Raw genomic sequence first — 20,272 nt, 5'->3', positions numbered from 1 at the left:
CAAATGGGAGGCCCACGGGACGTTTCGACCTGAGCTGCGTCCATTTTGTGTCGCCACCAGAGTTCCTCGCCACCGGTCGTGGCCGCCGGTACGCGCACTCGGGACCCTACGCGGCTGTGACGCTGTGCAAAAGGAAAAATACGCGACGGGAGGACACCGGCAGCATGCGACGCAACGAAATCTGTCGTTACGCAACTTTCCCTTTCTTTCCTTCCAAGCTTCCTACTTTATTTACTTTCATCTTTCTTTTTTTCTCTCTCTTTCTTTCCTTCCATTTTGCGTTCCTTATACTTTTTCTATTTATTTTCATATTTCTTTGTTTAGCTATATATATTTGCTTCTCATGGCCTCTCTCTCTCTCTTTCTTTCTTTCCATACTTCTTTTCCTGTACATGTCTCTCTTTGTTCTCCTCTTTCTATCTTACCGGCTTTTTCTGTTTAATATTCTTTCTTGTTTGTTTCCTTGTTTCTATCTTTCCATATTTCGTTTCTTTTTCATCATTTATTTCCTCCTTCTCACGTCCTCCGTCTTATACCATACTCCTTTCTTTCTTTCGTTCACGTTGTCATTTCTGAAATTTCCTCTCCCTTTTTTTCATCCTATGTATGTGAAGAAAGAAAGGAAGCACTATGTAGAAAGAAAGAAAAAAAGGATACAAAAAAAAATAAAAATTAAATTATGGGGTTTTACGTGCCAAAACCAATATCTGATTATGAGGCACACCGTAGTGGAAGACTCCGGAAATTTCGACCACCTGGGGTTCTTTAACGTGCACCTAAATCTAAGCACACGGGTGTTTCCGCATTTCGCCCCCATCGAAATGCGGCCGCCGTGGCCGCGATTCGATCCCGCGACCCCGTGCTCAGCCGCCCAACACCATAGCCACTGAGCAACCACAGCGGGTAAAGAAAGTCTAGAAAGAATGGAACAAATGAAGTAATACCATTACTTTATTTGTTCTGTTCTTTCTATTCTTCTTTCGTTGCACATTCCATCAATCGCCTTCGTTCCTGCTTTCTTTTTGCCTCTTGTTTTTTTTTTTATTATCCATTGGCGATTACAATATTTTCTGTTTCTTCCTTGTTGCACTTGATTGTCCTTGTTTTGTTCTTTCTTTCCTTCTAAGCTTCCTCGTTTTCTCCTTTGCTAAATGCTCTGCTTTTATTTGTTAGCTGTATTTGCAGCATTGAATATAAGAAAAGCGGCGTTCCCATGCCTGCTTTGATGACGCTGGCAAACGCACTTTTGCGCCCTCCCCCTTAATTATGCAGGCACACGCCATGTTTGTCGGACAGAGTGATTTCCATGGCAACCTCATTGTTAGGTAACATGTTAGACTGAAAAAATAATAAAGAAGAGAGAGAAGTAAAGAGCAAGGCGTAGCTAGCAAAATTTTTCGGTTAGCTGTAATGCGTTACGTGTTGTGTTATGCCATTACTCTGAGGTGCCAAATAGCTTCGTAATTACAATCACGACCATGGCAGTGGCTCTGTTGTTGAAAAATGATCTTGAAAAAAAAGTAACCCTGTAGTTATTAAGAGAAATACACCCTTCAGGCGCTGTGTACACAATGGTTTGCACCAGGACATTGCATCAAACGCAGAAGTGCTGATCCAAATAATGATATTTGAAACGTGCCTGAACATCTTGCACTTATGGTTAGACCTGTGCAGCAAGTTTGAATAACGGGTGCAGGGGGTTTTGAGTAAGACGCATTTGAAGTTAGACGGCTAATGTACGCTCACAGTGTCAGTATGTCATCATATAGCGGGTTCAATTCTTTCATTGCATTTCACGATATTGTAGGTCAGACAAGTTCTTCATATCGCTGAATAGATTACTCGCAGGTATGCTAGACGCGAAATAAGGGATGTTCTAATATCTGTCGTACCTGCGGAGATTTCTCGCACGGAGTCCACATTCTGTTAACTTGACGAAGCTCGCCGAAGAAATGAAATTTCCTAATTTGTTGGGCAATTGCACGCGTTTCGTGATTCTAACGATGGGCAAGAAATGGGGTTGAAACTAAACTTTGGATGGACAGAATCAATATGCGCCCTGAAAGGAACGTGCAAGATGTTTGTACGTGTTTCGCTGGATGAACTCTGCAAGCTTCAAAAGTGATAAAGGCACAGCAGCGGGAACTCGAAACGAAAAAATAACAGGACGTCGATGAACGCGCCACAGTGTCCAGCATTTTATTTTTTCCTTGTTGTGTCTGTTCACGTCCGTGCTAATATCTAGCGTAATTATTCACGTTCTCTTATGGTTCCGCGTTGATGACCTCCATTTCTACGCCACTGGGACGAACTGGCGGGGACCCTTCTGCTGGTTGGCGTTAGCGGCCACATGCGTAGTGTAATATTACGGCGGGTAGAAGGTGTTCGCAGATACACACTAACTCCTATAGTGGAAATAAGTTGGTAGGTTTCAGTATACTGCCTGTGGACAACTTAGTAGACTTCTTTACATTTGTATCAATATTTACGCAGTCTGTACGCAGTTTGTGCTTGATCGATTGATTTAGTTGGATGAAACTCAAAATGTTGGCAACTACTCTCTCGCCAACTTTTCCATAAACCACTATTTGTTCTTTGATCAAAGGACCATCACATCAGATGATGTTAAAGGGTGTCCGGGAATAAAGCGCTTGCAAATGCATAGTTACGCAGAACACAGAACCCCTTTGCACACAGAACGCAGGAAACACACAGAGCGTGTTTCAAGTACATGGATGCAATATCACTTTCAATATTAAGTGCTATCAAGGCTTTTTGAGTAGATCACTGCAACGAAGCGTTACGCCATGGCCAAGCATTCTATGCACACTAGAAATAGGATTATCAAATTGATTCATTGCTGATTCACCATCCTACAAACCCTGTGCACTACTCACGCACGATAATTACTTGAAAGTGTAAGGTCCAACGTTCGGCGGGCTTTCCTTCGCAGTTTATGCACTCAAGGCCCCGTGTGGAATTCAGGTTTGCTAGATATCTATGGACCGTATATTGCCTTGACATAGCCTATCAAAGTTATCTATGTGCACTCTATAAAAATTTATGGATTGCTGGTGGTACAGCTTCTACAGACTAGCAAAGTAAGCTTTTAAAGGAACGGCCCTCATCACAGTGCATCGGCATCGTTCGCTTCAGAGCACCGTCTCTGCTGCAGAGACCTGTGAGAAGGGGAAAAAAATAAAGACAAAAGGGCAGGCAAGGAAGCCAGGCTGTGCGCATAACTGATGGCGGCAATTAAAAGCTCGGCTCTCGCTGCAGCCAACGAGATTCCGTGGAGGCGTGTGTCGACCCGCCGCGACTCCATGACGGGGCTGGCGCTGCTGCTGCTGCCAGTGCGGTGGCGGCGTCGTGGGCGCGGTGTTTGCAGGAATGCGCACTTTAGCCTAACAAGTTTAGGCGACGAGTGTACGGCTTCGTGCTTTCCCGCGAGATTTTCGCTCCCCCTGTTTCTTTATTGCACTGGAAAACAGAGCGAGAGAACGACCGATAAGGAGAGCTGCGAGTGAGTGAGTGAGTGAGTGAGTGAGTGAGTGAGTGAGTGAGTGAGTGAGTGAGTGAGTGAGTGAGTGAGTGAGTGAGTGAGTGAGTGAGTGAGTGAGTGAGTGAGTGAGTGAGTGAGTGAGTGAGTGAGTGAGTGAGTGAGTGAGTGAGTGAGTGAGTGAGTGAGTGAGTGAGTGAGTGAGTGAGTGAGTGAGTGAGTGAGTGAGTGAGTGAGTGAGTGAGTGAGTGAGTGAGTGAGTGAGTGAGTGAGTGAGTGAGTGAGTGAGTGAGTGAGTGAGTGAGTGAGTGAGTGAGTGAGTGAGTGAGTGAGTGAGTGAGTGAGTGAGTGAGTGAGTGAGTGAGTGAGTGAGTGAGTGAGTGAGTGAGTGAGTGAGTGAGTGAGTGAGTGAGTGAGTGAGTGAGTGAGTGAGTGAGTGAGTGAGTGAGTGAGTGAGTGAGTGAGTGAGTGAGTGAGTGAGTGAGTGAGCGAGCGAGCGAGCGAGCGAGCGAGTGAGCGAGTGAGCGGGAGGTAGTTAAGCAGATGTGAGTGAGTGTGATTTAGTGAAGTGGAAGTGAATGAGTGGGTGAGTGTGTTTGATTTAGTGAAGTCAGGGATTGAGCGTGAGATAGTGGAGTGGGTATGAATGAGTAAAGGTTAGGGAAGTTGATGTGAGTGGTTGAGTGAGCTAGTGAAGTGGATGTGAGAGAGTGAGCGAGCAGGCGAGCGAGAGAGCGAGTGGGTTGGAGCTAGCAAGCATTATTCCTGCTTTTTTTAAGTTTTGTGAAAAGCTGCTGTCAAATAACATGACTTCAGTTGCTTATCAGCTTTAAGCTCCTGGTACTTGTCAGTGTCTAACCGTTGACGTCGCGAATGTCCCTTAAAAGAGTCCATCCTATCAGTGACAACCGCAACTGTCATATGGAACACGGTGCGTGAGTGAGTGACCAGAGTGAGTGAAGGAAGACCGACACTTACTGAAGCAGTGAGTGAATTAATGAACCACTGCTCTTTTTTTATATGCTATACTTAGTTGGGTTAAACTCGTCTCCTCGTCAAGCTCTGCTGTGCAGGTAACATAGAGAGAAAGCTCAATTCTGATTTTGGTAAGCGTTCTCACGAGCATAGCGGGAGGTTGATGTGAACGCCTTCATTGCTTAGCTATTACTGTTGCCCTCTGAAACGATGTGCACAGAGTGGGCGGTTCAAGCGCTCCATATGATACCACGAGGCGGAGCTGTGAATATCCCAAACCATGAATGTGACTGTCATTACCGACATTTCTGGTGCTTGCATGAACTATCCAATGTAGTCGTGTGAAAGGGCCCGAGTTCATGTGGGAGCGCCAATTAACTTGGAGTGGAAGCTGAGTTAATAGGAACGGATGTAAGGCTTCTCCGCATCTGTGATGGATTATCAGAAACTCGGACGGTTGTGGGCAGTCCGTGGAAGTTCCAGAGCGGTAGTTGTCGACTTCGTTTCCCTTGGCATCTATTCGCTTACTGTAACAAATCACCGGTTCCCAGCTTTACGCATCACATAGCCCGCGCAACTCCATTTGTGCCCCTCAATTTAATATAGAATATCGGCTACTACCGTTTGCTCTCTAATCTGCCCCATTGACTTGCTGCGCGTCAATGTTGCACCTATCATTTCTCGTTCCAGTGCGCGTTACCCTCTCCTTCGCTGCTTCTCGAACTTCTATTCTACTTCAAGTACCCTCCCTGTAGGTTAGCACTGGTAGAATTTTATTGTATTTGTCATCTAAATATCTCTAGTTAAACAAAACGTTTCATGGATTAGGCATTGAGAACATCATACTGTATAAGCATATCAATACTGCAGAAACCTGCAGATGTGATTGCGCAGCACACCGCACTGCATGTTATGTTACTTCTGCTTCCAACTTCCACGAGCACTACCTACAATTTGTGGTGCAGCGTTGCCGTCCCGTTGCTCGGAGAAAGCAGGCTCAGCGGTGGCGCCGCAGATGCCGCGCCTGCCGGCACGCCGGCTTTCCCGCTTTTTTGCATCTGCGTCCGTGGGCTGGGCACAGCGCATGCGCGACCGCTTGCCGAGCTCCCCAAATGCAGTCAACGCTCGACGCCTGCGCGCAGCGATGGGAGGGAGGGAGAGAGAAATGCGCCTAGGGATGCGCTTGCCTCCTCCTCGTCCTCACCTATTTCCCCACGCTCCCTTTCCCTCGCCTTGGCCGCACCTGATCGTGAAGTTTCATTAATAAGCGGGCGCGTGGCCAAAGTGGCCAGCCGCAAAGCAGCAAGCGGCGTGCCTCGCCAGATGCGAGGACGCCTCGGCGCTCGTTCGGGCACGCGGGCGTTTCCGCCGATGCCCTCTCCCTCTGGTCCTCCTGCTCCTGAGGGAGAGAGGCCCCCGTCAACAGATGGTCGGTCCAATCTATTACGCCCTCCTCTCCCCTCTTCTTTCTCTTCTAAATTGCCCAATAAAGAGAGTTGGCCGAAGGAAGCCAGAAGGGGGAGGAGGTCCCTGTGGCAGCAAACGCTGTTTGCGTTAGACGGTTGTCGACCTCCTCGTCGCTGGAGTTGTCCACTTGTTCGTCCCTTCCTTCCTTCTTTCTTTCCTTGCTTGCTTGTTTGCTTGCTTCCATAATTCATTCTTTCTTTCCCTCTCTTCCCTTCAATCCTCCCATCATTGTTTCATTTTCCTTGATTGTTTCCTTACCTTATCTTCTATTTCTGCCTCCTTCATTTCGCCCTTATTTCCTTTTATTTCTCTTTTTGCTTCTTTCTTTTCCTGCTTGCTTCCTTTTGTCCCTTTTTTCTTCGCTCTCCTGTTTCGTCATTTTGCCTTGCATTCTTTCCTTCTGTCTTCATTCGTTTTGCATATTTATATTCATTCATTCCTTTCGTCTACGAATGTTATTTCATTCGTTCATACATATTTTACGGTATGGATAATCAACAGCGAAGGTTGTCTTGGCAGTGCAACAGTGTGATCGCCTTTGATTACGTGACACTTTCCTCGTGCGCGCATGTGTTCAAGAAACTTTCCTTTTTGTCTCATGTTCCCGTTTCCTCCTCCTTTTTCTCCTTTGTAGGGTAGGCAACAGCACACTTTTTTGGTTAGCTGCCCTTCATTTGTTTTTCACATTATATCTTTTTTTAGGAAAGTAATAATGAGAACGTCTACCTACCCGCATAATAACGGTAAAGTACATGTACGTTCACTTGAACGGCCTGCAACTGCAATAAAGGTGTATTTACGTCTACACATTCGCGACTCCACTGGTGTGATTGAGCGTAAGTAGGTATATATATATATATATATATATATATATATATATATATATATATATATATATATATATATATATATATATATATATATATATATATATATATATATATATATATTGGTGTGTGACCTGTTCAGCATCAATGCGTTATGTTATTCCAAGTACGTGGTAATACTGCCAAGACCGGTTTCAGCAATCAGGCGTAATGGGTGCTCTCTTTCTACATTTTTCTTTTTTCATTCGCATTTCCTCCTATGGGGTTAGCAGTCATTTCAACATACCCGTGCATTTGCTTGCTACTAACTTTGCGAAGAGGGCACACTGCACATTGTTACATGTGTGCCTGGGATTTCGACAAACCTGCAGGACTTTGCCTCGGGGATTTTTTTCTTTATTAAGTCATTGCTCACGCACAACAAGTTTCTCAGGAATTCCAGTTTCTAACTTCACCACACGTGTACTTGATCTTTTTTTTGTAACGTGCAAGTATGTAGGCCTCAATTTACAAAAGTTTTGCGGTCTGTCTGGAATAAATAATCTGATAGAGCCTTAGGAAAAGGCGTGTATTCTTCATTCTTGTGTTCCTGCTTTTATGCGATGTTCTTTATTTTGTTCCTTTATTTATTTAGTTGATTAGATAATAGTGACAGCACAAAATTTGTCACAGATGTTAAAAAACCTAACACTGGTGAATACAAAGAAAAGAACTGCAAAGAAAAAGCTCAAACGTCTCAGCAACAGTAGCCTTTTAGTTCAAACTGCAATGCGCAGTACTCTCTCCCTCCCCCAAACAGACAACAGAAAAACTATGGTATTGAAGACGTTTAACTTCAAACAATTCCTCCTAGTCTTCCGCACTAAATGCCTCTGCCTCACTGTACATCGCTAGGGGTGAACTGCAAGAACCTTTAGCTTATATGAACGTCTTAATTTCTCTCGGGTTTTGATGCATGTTCTTATTGTTACTCTGTACAAGCAAACTGTATCATACAGTCTGTATTCTTAGATAGAAGTAATGTCGCGTTTTGTCAGTCTCCAGTAGAATTATGTTCTAACCTGTACAACGTTTTCTATCTTGCTTTCGCAGCCGGTAAATCGGATATGAATTGTGTGATGATCGACTACTTTCCAAAGGAGGAGTACAGTCCTGATCCCAACGACTCAACGATGGCAATACCTTGTAAGTACGAGACTGTCCAGCCACCATCAGAACTTTCGTAATTGAAACGACATCTGCACTGACGCCTTCTATGGATGCTGCACGTTCTCTCTTAGCGTATACACAGCCCGGCTTTCTGTGTATCATAGGCTGTGTGACAAATATATATCGTAGACAACCTCTTTATGCAGAAAACTTTTTTCTTGCAATGTGCATCCGACGAGCTCAGGCAAACACAATTTGCAAAGTTAAGCTGCTGTTCAAAATAATGTGCAGGTATCGCTGCTCGAAATTATCGTCTGCGAAGTGACACTGGAATTTCGTGCGTTTCCGGACGGTAATGTACAGTCTAATGTAAATCATCTGAATCTATTGAGGCGATTTGCAGTCTACCAAGAGTGATTGTAAATCCTGCCTTGTCACAGCGCGAAAGAATAATGTCAGTATTCAGATGATTTAGGCTAAGATATACACTAATGAGAGCACGTTGACCGTGACTTTAAAAGAGCCATTTCATGTTTGCACCTGCTTTAAAGGGTGAGATGGCAGATCAATTTTGCACAATTAAAATAAAGCCGCGAAGTGTACATTGATAGTTTAGAGAGGCACTACCGTCATAAGAAACTTCTGGTTCTATAGTACATTATAAACATGTGTGGTAGCCGATGAGACATGGTGGCTGTTCAAGTTTAGTCAAATTTGTCAAAGATCCCGGTATTGCTAAACAGCTATAAGTATTCAGAACTTGAAACAACATTTCACTGCATCATTTAATGACTAACATAAGTCACTGATATTGCGCAAGGAAAATTTTCGAAATCTACATATGCACACTGAGCCTCGTGATTGGCTTGCCCTCATAAAGAGTCTTAGTGCTACAAAGCACGCTTTACAGGGTAAATGCTGTTTGAGGAGGCTATGAAGGCGTACTACTGTGGAAGGAATTCCCATATTTAATTATATTCACACTCCTGAAGCGCTCATTTAGAAGTAATAAAACACGAAATTAACTATAATTTAGTTATCATGTTGTTATGGATGCTCTGGGAAAAGAATGTACACGCGTTATCTTTACTGGCTTTAGCACCCTCGTCGTTCTGTACTTTTATCCAAACAGAGTGGTATGTATGTTTTCGCCGTGATAACCGCACTGTACTGCATCTCGCCAACTGTGTACTCTGTCGAAAAACCCGTACGTCACCTGTGCCAACCGGAAGACAGAGCCAGAGTAAGCGCTCTTCCATTGTCCGCCGCTGATCTTCACGACGCCTGCTGAACGAAAACGTCTGGGCAGGATCAGTAGCGCACAAAGGGCGACTCATCCTTTCTTCTTTGAAGAACACAGCCGGATTTCGTTTGCGAGTGGCTAATACGATACTCAGCATTCGCTGTAGTGCACATGGCTTGTGAGGCGTACTACAAATGCATTCATGCATACGCATTTCAGACCATCGTAACGGTGACTCCGTAGTATGTCGAGTCGGGATGACCAGGTTGTAGCTAGGTTTACACGAACCAAATAAAGTCGGCTCGAGTCTACTTGTCTGACAAAAAACCGGTCGTCGGGTTTGGGTAAAAGCTTTTTGGTCGGGCCTAGCTAGCGCCGAGGCGAGTTCTGTCAACGCCGCCTTTTCACTCACCCGGCCCACTTGGTAAGACGTATGCGAATTCGCTCAGGTCCGGCTGTGTCAGCTCGACTTGCGACTCGATCGCTCGTGTCAATTTCATGTAACCGATGCTCATGTCTTGTGTGTCGTGTTCGCAGACGCGGTGAAGCGTGCCTCGGCCTTCATCCTGATCAGCGCCCTGGTGCTGGTGGTGGGGGAGCTGCTGTGCTTCCTGGGCCACCTGTTTCGGCGCGGACGCGTGCTCACCTTTGCTGGAGGCATCGCATTCATACTCTCCGGTCAGTTGCGAAGCGATGCGCATTCGACAAGCCCTACCACGAAGTCTGCAGGCGACCTTGTGTGTGGGCACGCTTGTGCGCACGAGTGGTGCGCGGAAAATGCAGACTTGAATTTAGGCGGCTGTGTGAATGGATGCCGCTACACTCGACGTGTAAAAAATACAGAACGTTGAAGGTGCGCCTGTCCAGGGACATCCGTAATTTCTGAAATTTAGAAATGTTTTCACTGTGCGCATATTTTTCGTGTCAGACCAAGAGGAAGACCGGGAACCGCTGGCAGGTACACCGGATATTACTTAGGCACAGCTTATGAAAAAAGAAAAGCATGTCGTACGACACCCAGAAGCCTGAGGTTGTTGTTTTTTTTTTCTCCAAACCAGCGATGACAACTGTACGCGCAGCCGGTTGAGCAGTACTGTGAGTGCTGACGGAGACGAATAGTTTGGGGTTGTGCTGCTTGGATATTAAACGAGAAGTGAAGCTGATGGTTGGAAATTAACGGACTAGAGTATTGTAAATGATGGCTTGGAGGCGCTTGAATGGCACAGCATCATGTCACTTTGCGCGACCAAGCAGTTGCATGATTTTTTCACTTGTGTGTCGCTGAAAGAATTATCAGTTTGAAGGTACCAGTATTACAGCAACTGATATCCATAAACGATTTGTGTGTGCATCGCGAGAATGTTCGTGGCACGAAATGCCCAGGTTTGACGAGGACACGTGCCAGGTTCGAGAGATGGCACAGGTGATACGCGGTAAAGTGCGTAGTCGGTGATGGAGTGCGCGGCATGGAGCTGGTTGGTGCATGTTGAAAGCTGGTGTTTACACGACGCTGTTTCTGTCGTCTATTCTATTCTAGCTATTCGATTCGCAACAGGTTTGTGATTACTACGCAATTAAGCTTTGAAACTCATCTCTCAGTGCAAGCCGAGAGGCAGAACAAGCGACACCTCTGCATTATTACAACCACGTGAAGCAAACAGACAATTAAGCCAGGTAAAGCATAACTAACTGTTCATTTACATTTAATTGTATAAATATTAAGATATATAATAATATATAATATAAGAAGATAATTAGACTGTTTTGAATAATATAGAAGTGGACGAAAAGACAACTTGCCATAGGTGGGAGCCACATCCAGATCGTCCCCGTTTGACACGTGCGGTGCTTTTACCATTAGCCTACCGGTGGCGGCAGCCTTCAAGCCAACTTACTTGGGTATTTTGAGTTCATGCGTTCTGTATTATCCCTGGAAGTGGTAGCCAGCATCACTTGCGGCCCTGGCACCAGGTGTGGAGCATCTTATCAACCCCACACATCAGAGACCTGCCGACAATACCTCGATTAGAGACCCGCATATATCTCCACGGTCCAAGCATATCTTTCTACTTTGATGACGACAAAGGTTTCAAAGATAGCGTAGAGAATCACGGGCAGAAGGCACCTCCGGCTGTCAATGGAGATTTGGGTTTGAGAGTTGGGAAATGATCGATTGCTTCACACGATACATGCTTTGAATTACTGTTATAGCTGTACTGTTCTTGTATCTGTTGCGGTATACGGTTCCACTGAAAGAAGGGTTCACTTTTGGAGGTCGTCGGAAGGGCTGTTGTGCCCCGATGCGCTCATCGTGCGTCGCTCGAGACTGTTCCCATCTGTCGCAGGGCTCATGATCCTGGTGGGCATGGTGATCTACATCTCGACCTTCAAGGCCGAGGTGGGCTCCAAGCTGCGGCCCAAGTCTTCCTTCCAGGAACCCCTGTTCACCTACAGCTACGGCTACTCGTTCCTGCTGGCCGTCACGGGGCTCATGTCGTGCGAGCTGGCGGGCACCTTCTCCATCTTCCTCTGCATCCACCGCTACCAGCAGCAGCTGAGGAAGAAGCTCGACCGGCTCAAGCCCGTCGACCACCTGCCGGGCTGCCGGCGGTACCAGCAGCCGCTGCAGAGACACGCCTCGACGGCGAGCCAGCGCCTGCTGCCCCACTCGTCTTCCCCGCCTCCCACGGCGCCCGGCCGGAGCACGTCGGCCCGGAGGCACCACTCCTACCACCAGCAGCACACGGGCTCCGAGCCGAGCTCGCTGGCGTTCGAGCCCCCGTCGCCCCCGGGCTCCTCGAGGCTTCACCACCACCAGCACCACCAGCAAGGCGGCGGCAGACCGCGCCTGCCGGCGTCGGAGTCGATGAGGGACCTGTCGTACTACAACTTCCCGCCTTTCTCGAGGGACACGACCTGCAACACCGTCTCCACCACGGCCGACAACCTGACGCGCGAGTACTCGCGCGAGTTCTCGTTCGAGACGCTGCGCCGGACCACGCCGGTCTGAGGTTGTTGCCCGCTGTAGGTGTAGCGCTCGCGGTCAGTCTTCTTTTCTCCTCATCGTTGTCGACTCGAAGACGACGACCAGCAATCACTCACTCACTCTTCGTTGCGGAGGCGGCACTGTGTACAGCGGGCGATGCTCGTTTATCGAAAACCCTTCGTTCTGCTCCACGTATTGCAAATAATGGACGCTCGTGTGTAGGAAACTTGAGTCCCCTGCGCTAGCAGTGAAGGAGAGGAAAGAGTTGAGGCCGGGTGCCAATGAAGATGACGCCGTGACGAGTTTCTGTGATTGCTTCACGGAAGGCTTGTGGTCAGAATTCTCTCAGCTCAGATGATCTGTTGGTTTGTAGTCATCGTAGAATGCTACGTGTAGAATGTCCAATGGGCTCACGTTTCAAGGAAATGGTAGGGAAGACTTTTCCAGGCTTAGCTATGAACTGCCAAGGGTGTGAGTGCTTAGAGAAAGAGAGAGAGGGAGTACGCAGACATTGGTTCAAGTGCCTAATTTAGTCATGTACTGAAAAACATACTGTCCAATGTGCTTTTGTTTGGCTCAATGCACGATGCATCATATGTGGGGAGGACGTATTAGTAGCTACAAGAATCATGCCGACTTGTACAAACACAGTGATAGTAAATTACAAGACGAGTATAAAATTAAGTGGTGCTGCCGTCTTGTCATTGTGACGGAAAATGAACATCGGACACGTTCCACCATCCACAGGTCCTTGTGTCGCTTGCAGGGCACACACAACGGAGCGCTTTAACATATCGAGATTTGGCTGTCGGCCAGGAGCACTCCTCATGGTCGTACTGGCTGTATACGGCGTCTCTGTACTCTTATCGAGACTAAAGACAGCGATAAGAGGTTAGGAAACACTTAGTCGAAGATAGCACGTGCTATCAAGCCTAAGTACGGTCAAATCAAGCCACAAGCTAACTATTCCCGCATATGTGTTGGCTACGATCACGAAAGGTATTCTGATGGCTTTGTCACTATAGGGAGAGTCATTCCATTTTATGATATGATATTCATATCCGCAACTTGCACAATAAGAAGCAACGTAGCGTGTAATTTAGGCCCTTTCAAAATAAAGAGAATTCGCAGGAAGAAAAGAAAGCACCAAACCTACCGAACCACAGCAAGGCCACCAACTCTGGCTCAAGCTCTCTCCTAACGAGCCGCACAAAACCATCGTGTATGTGAATCCGAATTTCGGCACTCGCACCCCCTATTTGCGAAAGAAAGAATAACACCCTCTTTACTGTTGGCAGGAATCATAACGAAATGCATTGCTGACTTCGCACTGAACGTAGCAATCTACTAGATGACTGCACTCTGGATGACAGCTCCTACTAACGACCGCCTGCGCGAGAAAAGGTGTTGGTTCGTTCTTAAGAATTACTAAAATGAAAGCAGCTCCTAGCTCAGTATAAAGCTCAGTGGGAACGCGAGCGAAAACGGAATGGCGCCGAGCCTCCCAGGCTCATGTTGGGTGACCAAGGCTCCGGTTCATGACATGGCCTCAGAGACCGCACCTGCACTATCTGATCTCGAAGCCCATGTATTGCGTAAGCTACTAGTTCTTAGACATGCCGCCTCATAATGCGCGATTTGGGAGTCGCTCCTTTCCTGTTGTTCCGCTCCTTCCTATTTGAGTGAAAAATCAGAGGCTGACGACATTTTTTTTAGCTTGTTCGGTAGAAGCAGACTAAAGGAATTCACATGAAATTTCGGCTCCAGGAATGCGCGAAGTACTTCACGTCCTGGCGAAGCTAGTATTTTAAGGCACACTAAGTTTCAAAAATAACTGGATATGTCATATTAGAGCACCGTGATCATTGATTGAGAGACGACATGCGGTGCACGCAGAAACGATTCAGCGATGTAAAGGTGGCTCTGGAAGATTTAATCTGCAACGGTGAAAATTAGCCACAATTTGGCCGGAAAGGGTGACGTACGTAGAACTTGAGGGCACTGGACTTCTCTGGACTTCTCGCGCCAAATCATTTTTATTCCCTTCAGCTAATCATCTACGCGGCATCGCTCACCACATGGCCGTGGGAAGGCGGCATGAGGCGCATGAATCGGTGTCCTGGTATCACAGGGTTTTACGCGACACAGTGGTGCTGGCTTCGATCTCCTCCCCTCAATCTCTGCAAGCAGCCCTTACGTGAGACAAATGTTCAGCCCGTTCTCAAACTGCTTATACTCATCCCAGGTATCAATCACCAATGGTATCAATATTCCTGCTTAGTTTACAAATCACGATTCCCTCCTTGACTGTGTAAACCCCACCGAAGGGATTACGTAAGCACTGATGCTTAAAGCACAGATCTCATACTCAGGCACCAGTGAACCGTCTTTATTACATTGATCTTGTTTTCATCCGTGGTAGTAGGTTTTTAAAGTCATCAACGCGTTCAGTAGTGTCCCGTATCCAACATATTTGCCGCAATTCGATCAGTTAGTAAACAATTTATACCCGTGCACTCGAAGTTGAAGAATAACGAAGTACAATACCAGAAAAGAAATTTCATTCTGTCATGTTACTGCTTTTATTTGAGTAAATTTGAATGGCTACAAACCGATACTCACTCAGGTTTCATCGATGGCAAGCCGCCGTTCATAATGAAGCACCAGACACCGAATCATGGCGTCGGTTACAGGACACTACTGCACGTTGTTGTCCCGGCATGGCCTTTTCGTATGCGCCATCACGCGGGCATTGAGAGTACATGTTCTCCTTGCGCGGGAGAGAGTTTCATCTGGATAGATATCGCGTAGGCTTTTCAACTGCCCTAACACACAGGAGCGACAAGAACGCGTGTATCGACGCAGCACCTCGGCTCAAAGAACAAAAAAAAAAGCAAGTCTTAGTAGTGCTCGCGACCTTGTCGTGCGCCGAGATGGTGGACTGAAGCGGCAAGTCGACGTTCGATCGTCGCGACATCTTTGTATCTTAACACTTTCAAAGAGACTCCTTTCACAAGCATCATCGAATTGTTCAAGTGGAGAGACTTTGTATAATGCAATTCGCGCGTGCCGGTGGTTTGTTTATGAAATCGCTGCACGACACCGAGTTGGCACTTCGAAGTGCCCTCTATTCCACGGAGTGGTGAACTGCGGTCTGCCCTAGCTGGCTGGGCGTAAGTGACGCAGTTGGACTTGCGGAAGTGACGTAATCGACCAGACATGGCGCCGGCTGTCATCAGCCCTGTGTTGCTGCCTACGAGCATATCACCGCGAAGACCGCCGCCCCCTCCACGCACTTCGTTCGGGAGAGCGGCCCCATTACGTCACCGAAGCCACGCCCCCTACGGACTCTTACGTGTGTCAGTGCGCGTGTTCTTTTGTGTCTCTTCTCTTTTTCTTCACCCTGTGTGCTTTTGGATGTGAGAGTGATACCAAGCCGACGTAGCGGCGTTCGACACCGACGTATCTCATCTACGTAGCAGCTTCGACGTCACTCGTCCCGCCCTCCGTCTCCCAATACCACTCACCAGTCCTTTCGTCAGTGTTGGTGCCACGCCTTCCTGTGTGAACTTTTTGTTCTTATCACGTGTCCTGTGCACAGGTGACTGAGTTGTCTTTCTCTCTTCGCCACCCTCCCCTTTTTTTTTTCTTTGCACGAGTGCCAAGACAAACACAACACACACCGCGGCTGTGCGGCCAGGCTGGCCGGAAGTGGTGTTTCAGAAAGCGGGGGGCACCGACCCCCGCTTCCGGTGCACGTGACTCTGTCGACGACCAATCACAGGCATCGTTTTGTGCCGGCAGCGCCACGAAGAGAGAGCGCGTCGACGAGAACATTTCAACCAGACGAAACACGCGGTGGCTCAAAACATGACCAGGGTTATATATCCTCTTGATCTTCAGGAAGGTTTTAGCTTAAAACTATACCGAAGAGCGTTCAATTTTTCGCTTGTGTAACCATTCATACCGTTATATGATAGTTGACGAGACACACTTGTTTGTTGTATGGTTAGTCGAGTTAGCGATGTTCATTTCACCTCGTTGGCTGAGTTCTTCGCGGAGTGCGTCGGCTGAGTGCTTGTCGCGGCGACGACTTTCCGCGCGCATGCGCACGTGACTTCGCTGATGCCACCAGAGAGCGCCGGCGTTCGCTAGAGGCAGTCTCTCTCATTAACTTCGTATTCAGAAATGCAACTTAACTGGAAGCTCATGCTTGACTTGATATAAATGACGCCTGGTGCGAACGCGCCGAAGGCGCTCATTGCGTTTCTTCTGGCGCGTTGATGACAGGCGTCGTTTAAATCAAGTCAAGCATTGGCTTCAAATTAATATGCATTTCTGAATACGGGGGTAAGAACGTTTGCTGTGGGGTCACTCAAGGATGATCACAGCCTACGTTTTAGGCATAGTAGTGACGGCGTGAGCTTCCCTCTAAATGTTTAGCAAATGTCATTCACCGCTTAGTGCTGGAGATCACTTTGCCATTTTGGCACTGCCAGAAAAACTATGCCTGCTGCTTCTGTTTTCTTTGTGGGTTTCTCTGCTGAACTTGCAGCTTACGAAGCTGCCTAAATCGCTATGAGTCGGAGACCAGGATACGTAATGAATATAAATAAATAACTAGGGATAACGGCGTTCCTTGACATCGACGCTCACGTTTACGAAACATGCAAAATAATGAAAACCTACATTGCTGCGAAATTGATTGATTTGAATGTTTAAAGAAAGCAGTGGCGCACTTTTACTCGAGAATTTCTTTGTCGGTGTGTGATGACCCAGATACCAGAGTCGCCTGGGCATACTCTAATGACGCGTACAGAAAACTCTAACAAACATAAGCATCTTCGCAATTGGGTTCTTGCGCCAAAAACACTACGTCATATACTTCACGATTAAGTGGATTTTTTGTGGTTCTCATCCATATTAAAGGAACAAGGCTCTACACTACTAAGAGAGGCGGACACGAAACTCTGCGTAAATCTGACTGAAAGCTAAGTTTAAATCTACAGCTAAGATGCGCCTGCTTCGGGGCCTATCAAATTGTTAAGTGGTTATAGAGTGTTCATGAAGCTCCTTTCGTTGCGTGACTTCGGCTTATTGCGTTGTATTAAAAGTGCGCAAGAAAGCTGTCTGTTTCTATGAGGCTCCAAGTTCTCATGAGTACCGACCACGGCGCCAACGTAGTTCTTGCCTAAACGTACCCTCCTGCGTACTGTAGACTAGAATGGCTGCCCAAAACGCGCCAACACCTGAATCTACATAGGGCGCCACTTTTACAAACATTTGTCAACGTTTGCCGGGTGGACTTAACGCGGCAATAGGATTTTTCAATGCGTCTCAACAATGTTCTCGTGTGGCATGTGGACAGCAGACCACGCGGCGAAATTCGTCCATGGCCCATATCATCGACTGTTGTCAAAAATTTGCGAAGGCGGCGCCACTGCAGTAAACACAGCGGTCACTATGCATTTCGATGGGAGTGTACATGCATCGTATAGCGATACGCCGGAGGGTGTGGTCTGAATAACGCGAAAATAATGACGCATGCAACAAACTTTAAACGAACAACAGGAGGAGTTTCGCCATTGGGATCTCGCGCCAAAAACACTCGCTTATGTTTCGCGATTTGGTGGATTCAGTGCCAGCGCTGGTCTGCCGAAACGGGTCAAAGTTCGTGACCATTCATTCATTTGACATTACTTTTACTATAAGGACGTCTCACGTATCGCCGTTATCTCTGGTTTTTTGGGGGGATGAATGAACTTTTGCAGCATCCTTTTCGAGATTGCAAGGTGATTAGTGCAACCAAGCCCGTTATATTTTTTTAATCTTTCTGCTGTTCTTGCACTTCCTGTATCAACGACGCCCTCTGGTGGAAGCGAGGTCACGTGCGCGCGCAGGTTTGTTTCGTCGACCGGCGCCTGCCTTCATTTAACCGCGCTCTCGGCGAACGTAAGCTACCCCGGTTGTATACTGGCACCTAGAGTCTGTCACACTTATAAAACACGCAACACACAACAAAACACGAACCAAGTCTTGCATAAACACACGAACGAGGGGGAAAAAAAAAGTGCGCGTGCGATCTCAAGCAAATTCACACAGCAGGCAGCTGTGACTGAAGCGCGTTCTTCCGATTCACGCATGCGCAGCAGACATGGCCAGAACCACTCTGCCGCGAAGAGAATTCAGCCGCGTCGAAACTATGCCAAGATTATCCTCGCAGGTCCTTGGGTTCAGGGGTTCAGGGTCAGGGTTCAGGTTTTTTTTCTTTTTTTTTTTCATCAGAGGGACATTTTGTCGACCCGAGCACGCCATACTGGTATAGTGCCAAGTAAATGATGCACTGAAAGCGCCGCTGTTTTAGAACGACAGTAATGACTGGCTAAAGCCACGAGCAAAAAAAGTTAAGTTGAAAAAGTTCTTGTTAGTTAGGGAATGAAACTCGGTCACGATGTGATAATTTAAGTGCGAAATCGCCAAAGGAAAAGGAATTTCTGTTGCTCAAGGAGGCTGGGGCAAAATGGGTGGTAAAAGAAAGGTTGGCGTTTTGTGGCGCAAAGGTAACTCACCGTAAACTGCGTCCACGGCTCTGTTATTCCCAGGTCACCTGCGTATCAAGAGCTATACGCCATGCCTTCTGCCGTATTTCTTTTTTTAATTGTGCCAAGGCCTATGCAGTCGTAAAACTGCTATTAAGTTTAGCGTCTTACAATTTCTTTTGAATATTACTTTCCAGTATTAGGTATGGTCTAGTCATGTCCTGTTTATTTTTACCAACCATGTTTGGACGTGCCAAAAAAAAAGAAAAACTACGCTTGCCTTCTTGAGTTAGGGATTTCCCTTGTGCATGGTAGGGCTTTGCCGAAAATTTTATGCGCGTAGGTGGTACGCGTACATTAAATTTTTTTTTTCGACACAGATGCGCAACTTATTCCGCTATTCACACCCAGATACGATGAGAGCGTCTGGCGCACTCGCCTAGCTTCTAATCAGAAAGAGTGATTACAGCCAATGCCGCGCAGTAAAGGAGCTGTTTGCGTCATGTCGACTAGATGGCAAAGCATGACATACGGCAATGGACGGAAGACTAAATATAAGCTATACGTGTACTAATGAACAATCTTTATTGCTCGGTCAATGCGTTATTACGGGCGTTTACCCTTATTCGTCTAGGTTGCCTCCTAATATTTTACTTTATTTCCGACTCAAACGTACAGTTTTGACCCGATAGTTCACGCATTGCCGTTTGCACAATGTCCTCATTGACCGGAGGCATGGACAGCAACATCAGCACTGATGGCGAGATCTTGATCAACCTTGATGGCGGCACTCTGATCAACCAGAAAAATTTAGATGCGTGTTATTGGCTGCGGGAGTGTTCACGTCGAAAGAAAGCAAAAAAGAAAGTCGCTATGCTTTCGTGATACAGGGTGAATAAGTGTCTCAGTTTAGCCCCTAGTCCGGTGCCTTATGGCTCCAAGACGGCCCGGAGGTGGGATACCAGGGTTTCCTGAAAAATTAGAGTGAGGGCATGGCACGGAGTGAGGCAGTGTAGACACTGTGGTGGTTACTCCGACAGCGGCCATACCTTGTGGATCTGCTCCTCCTCAGATATGTTCTTCAAAGCTTCCCTGACGAGATTTCCCTCGGACCCTTCGACTCGCGTTCAGGAAGCTTACGTTCCTGACAATAGCTTTGCACTAGCGGCTAAGTAAAACAAAGTTGGTCATTTGAAGTAGCAGTTGTGCGCAATTTGATTGCACTCATCATGAACACGATGGCGCCACCGGCAATGATTCCGCAAACGTATACGGTCAGTTTCAAGCTCCGTACTGCCTTCTAAGGTTGGCCGCTACATTTATCGTGCGTATGCCTCCTGTGGTGCCGTATTCTTTTGTTTGTTTATTTGTTTATTGATGCAAGTCATTTCTGCCACATTCTTTGCTCCATTCGTCATTGACTCGGACAACTGTCACGTCGCTGTTACCGCCACAATCGTCCGCTCGGCGCCGCACGATTATACGAAAATTATTTGAAGGGTCGTTTCACTTCGCCACACTGTAAGTTGCCGGCGTGTATATTAGGCTGTCCTTCTGCTAAGCGACGCTAGTCTGAAACCGGGGGCG

The 20,272-nt window shown here is 47.0% G+C and overlaps 1 protein-coding gene across 1 annotated transcript in view; it reads left to right on the top strand.

Annotated features, from left to right (window-relative positions):
• The window catches only part of stg1 (stargazin-like protein), a 75,319-nt gene extending 60,081 nt beyond the window's left edge, over positions 1-15,238 (top strand). The window contains exons 2-4 of the mRNA XM_065456270.2: positions 7,861-7,953; positions 9,698-9,838; positions 11,506-15,238. Of these exons, the coding sequence (XP_065312342.1) occupies positions 7,861-7,953; positions 9,698-9,838; positions 11,506-12,170 (899 nt within the window). The 3' untranslated portion in view covers positions 12,171-15,238. The remainder of the gene's footprint in view (positions 1-7,860; positions 7,954-9,697; positions 9,839-11,505) is intronic.
• Positions 15,239-20,272: the final 5,034 nt, after the last annotated feature.

Source organism: Dermacentor albipictus, chromosome 8 (assembly GCF_038994185.2).
Source record: "Dermacentor albipictus isolate Rhodes 1998 colony chromosome 8, USDA_Dalb.pri_finalv2, whole genome shotgun sequence".
In the NCBI taxonomy this organism is placed as follows: Eukaryota; Metazoa; Arthropoda; class Arachnida; order Ixodida; family Ixodidae; genus Dermacentor; species Dermacentor albipictus.
This window is presented reverse-complemented; position numbering and strand designations above follow the sequence as displayed.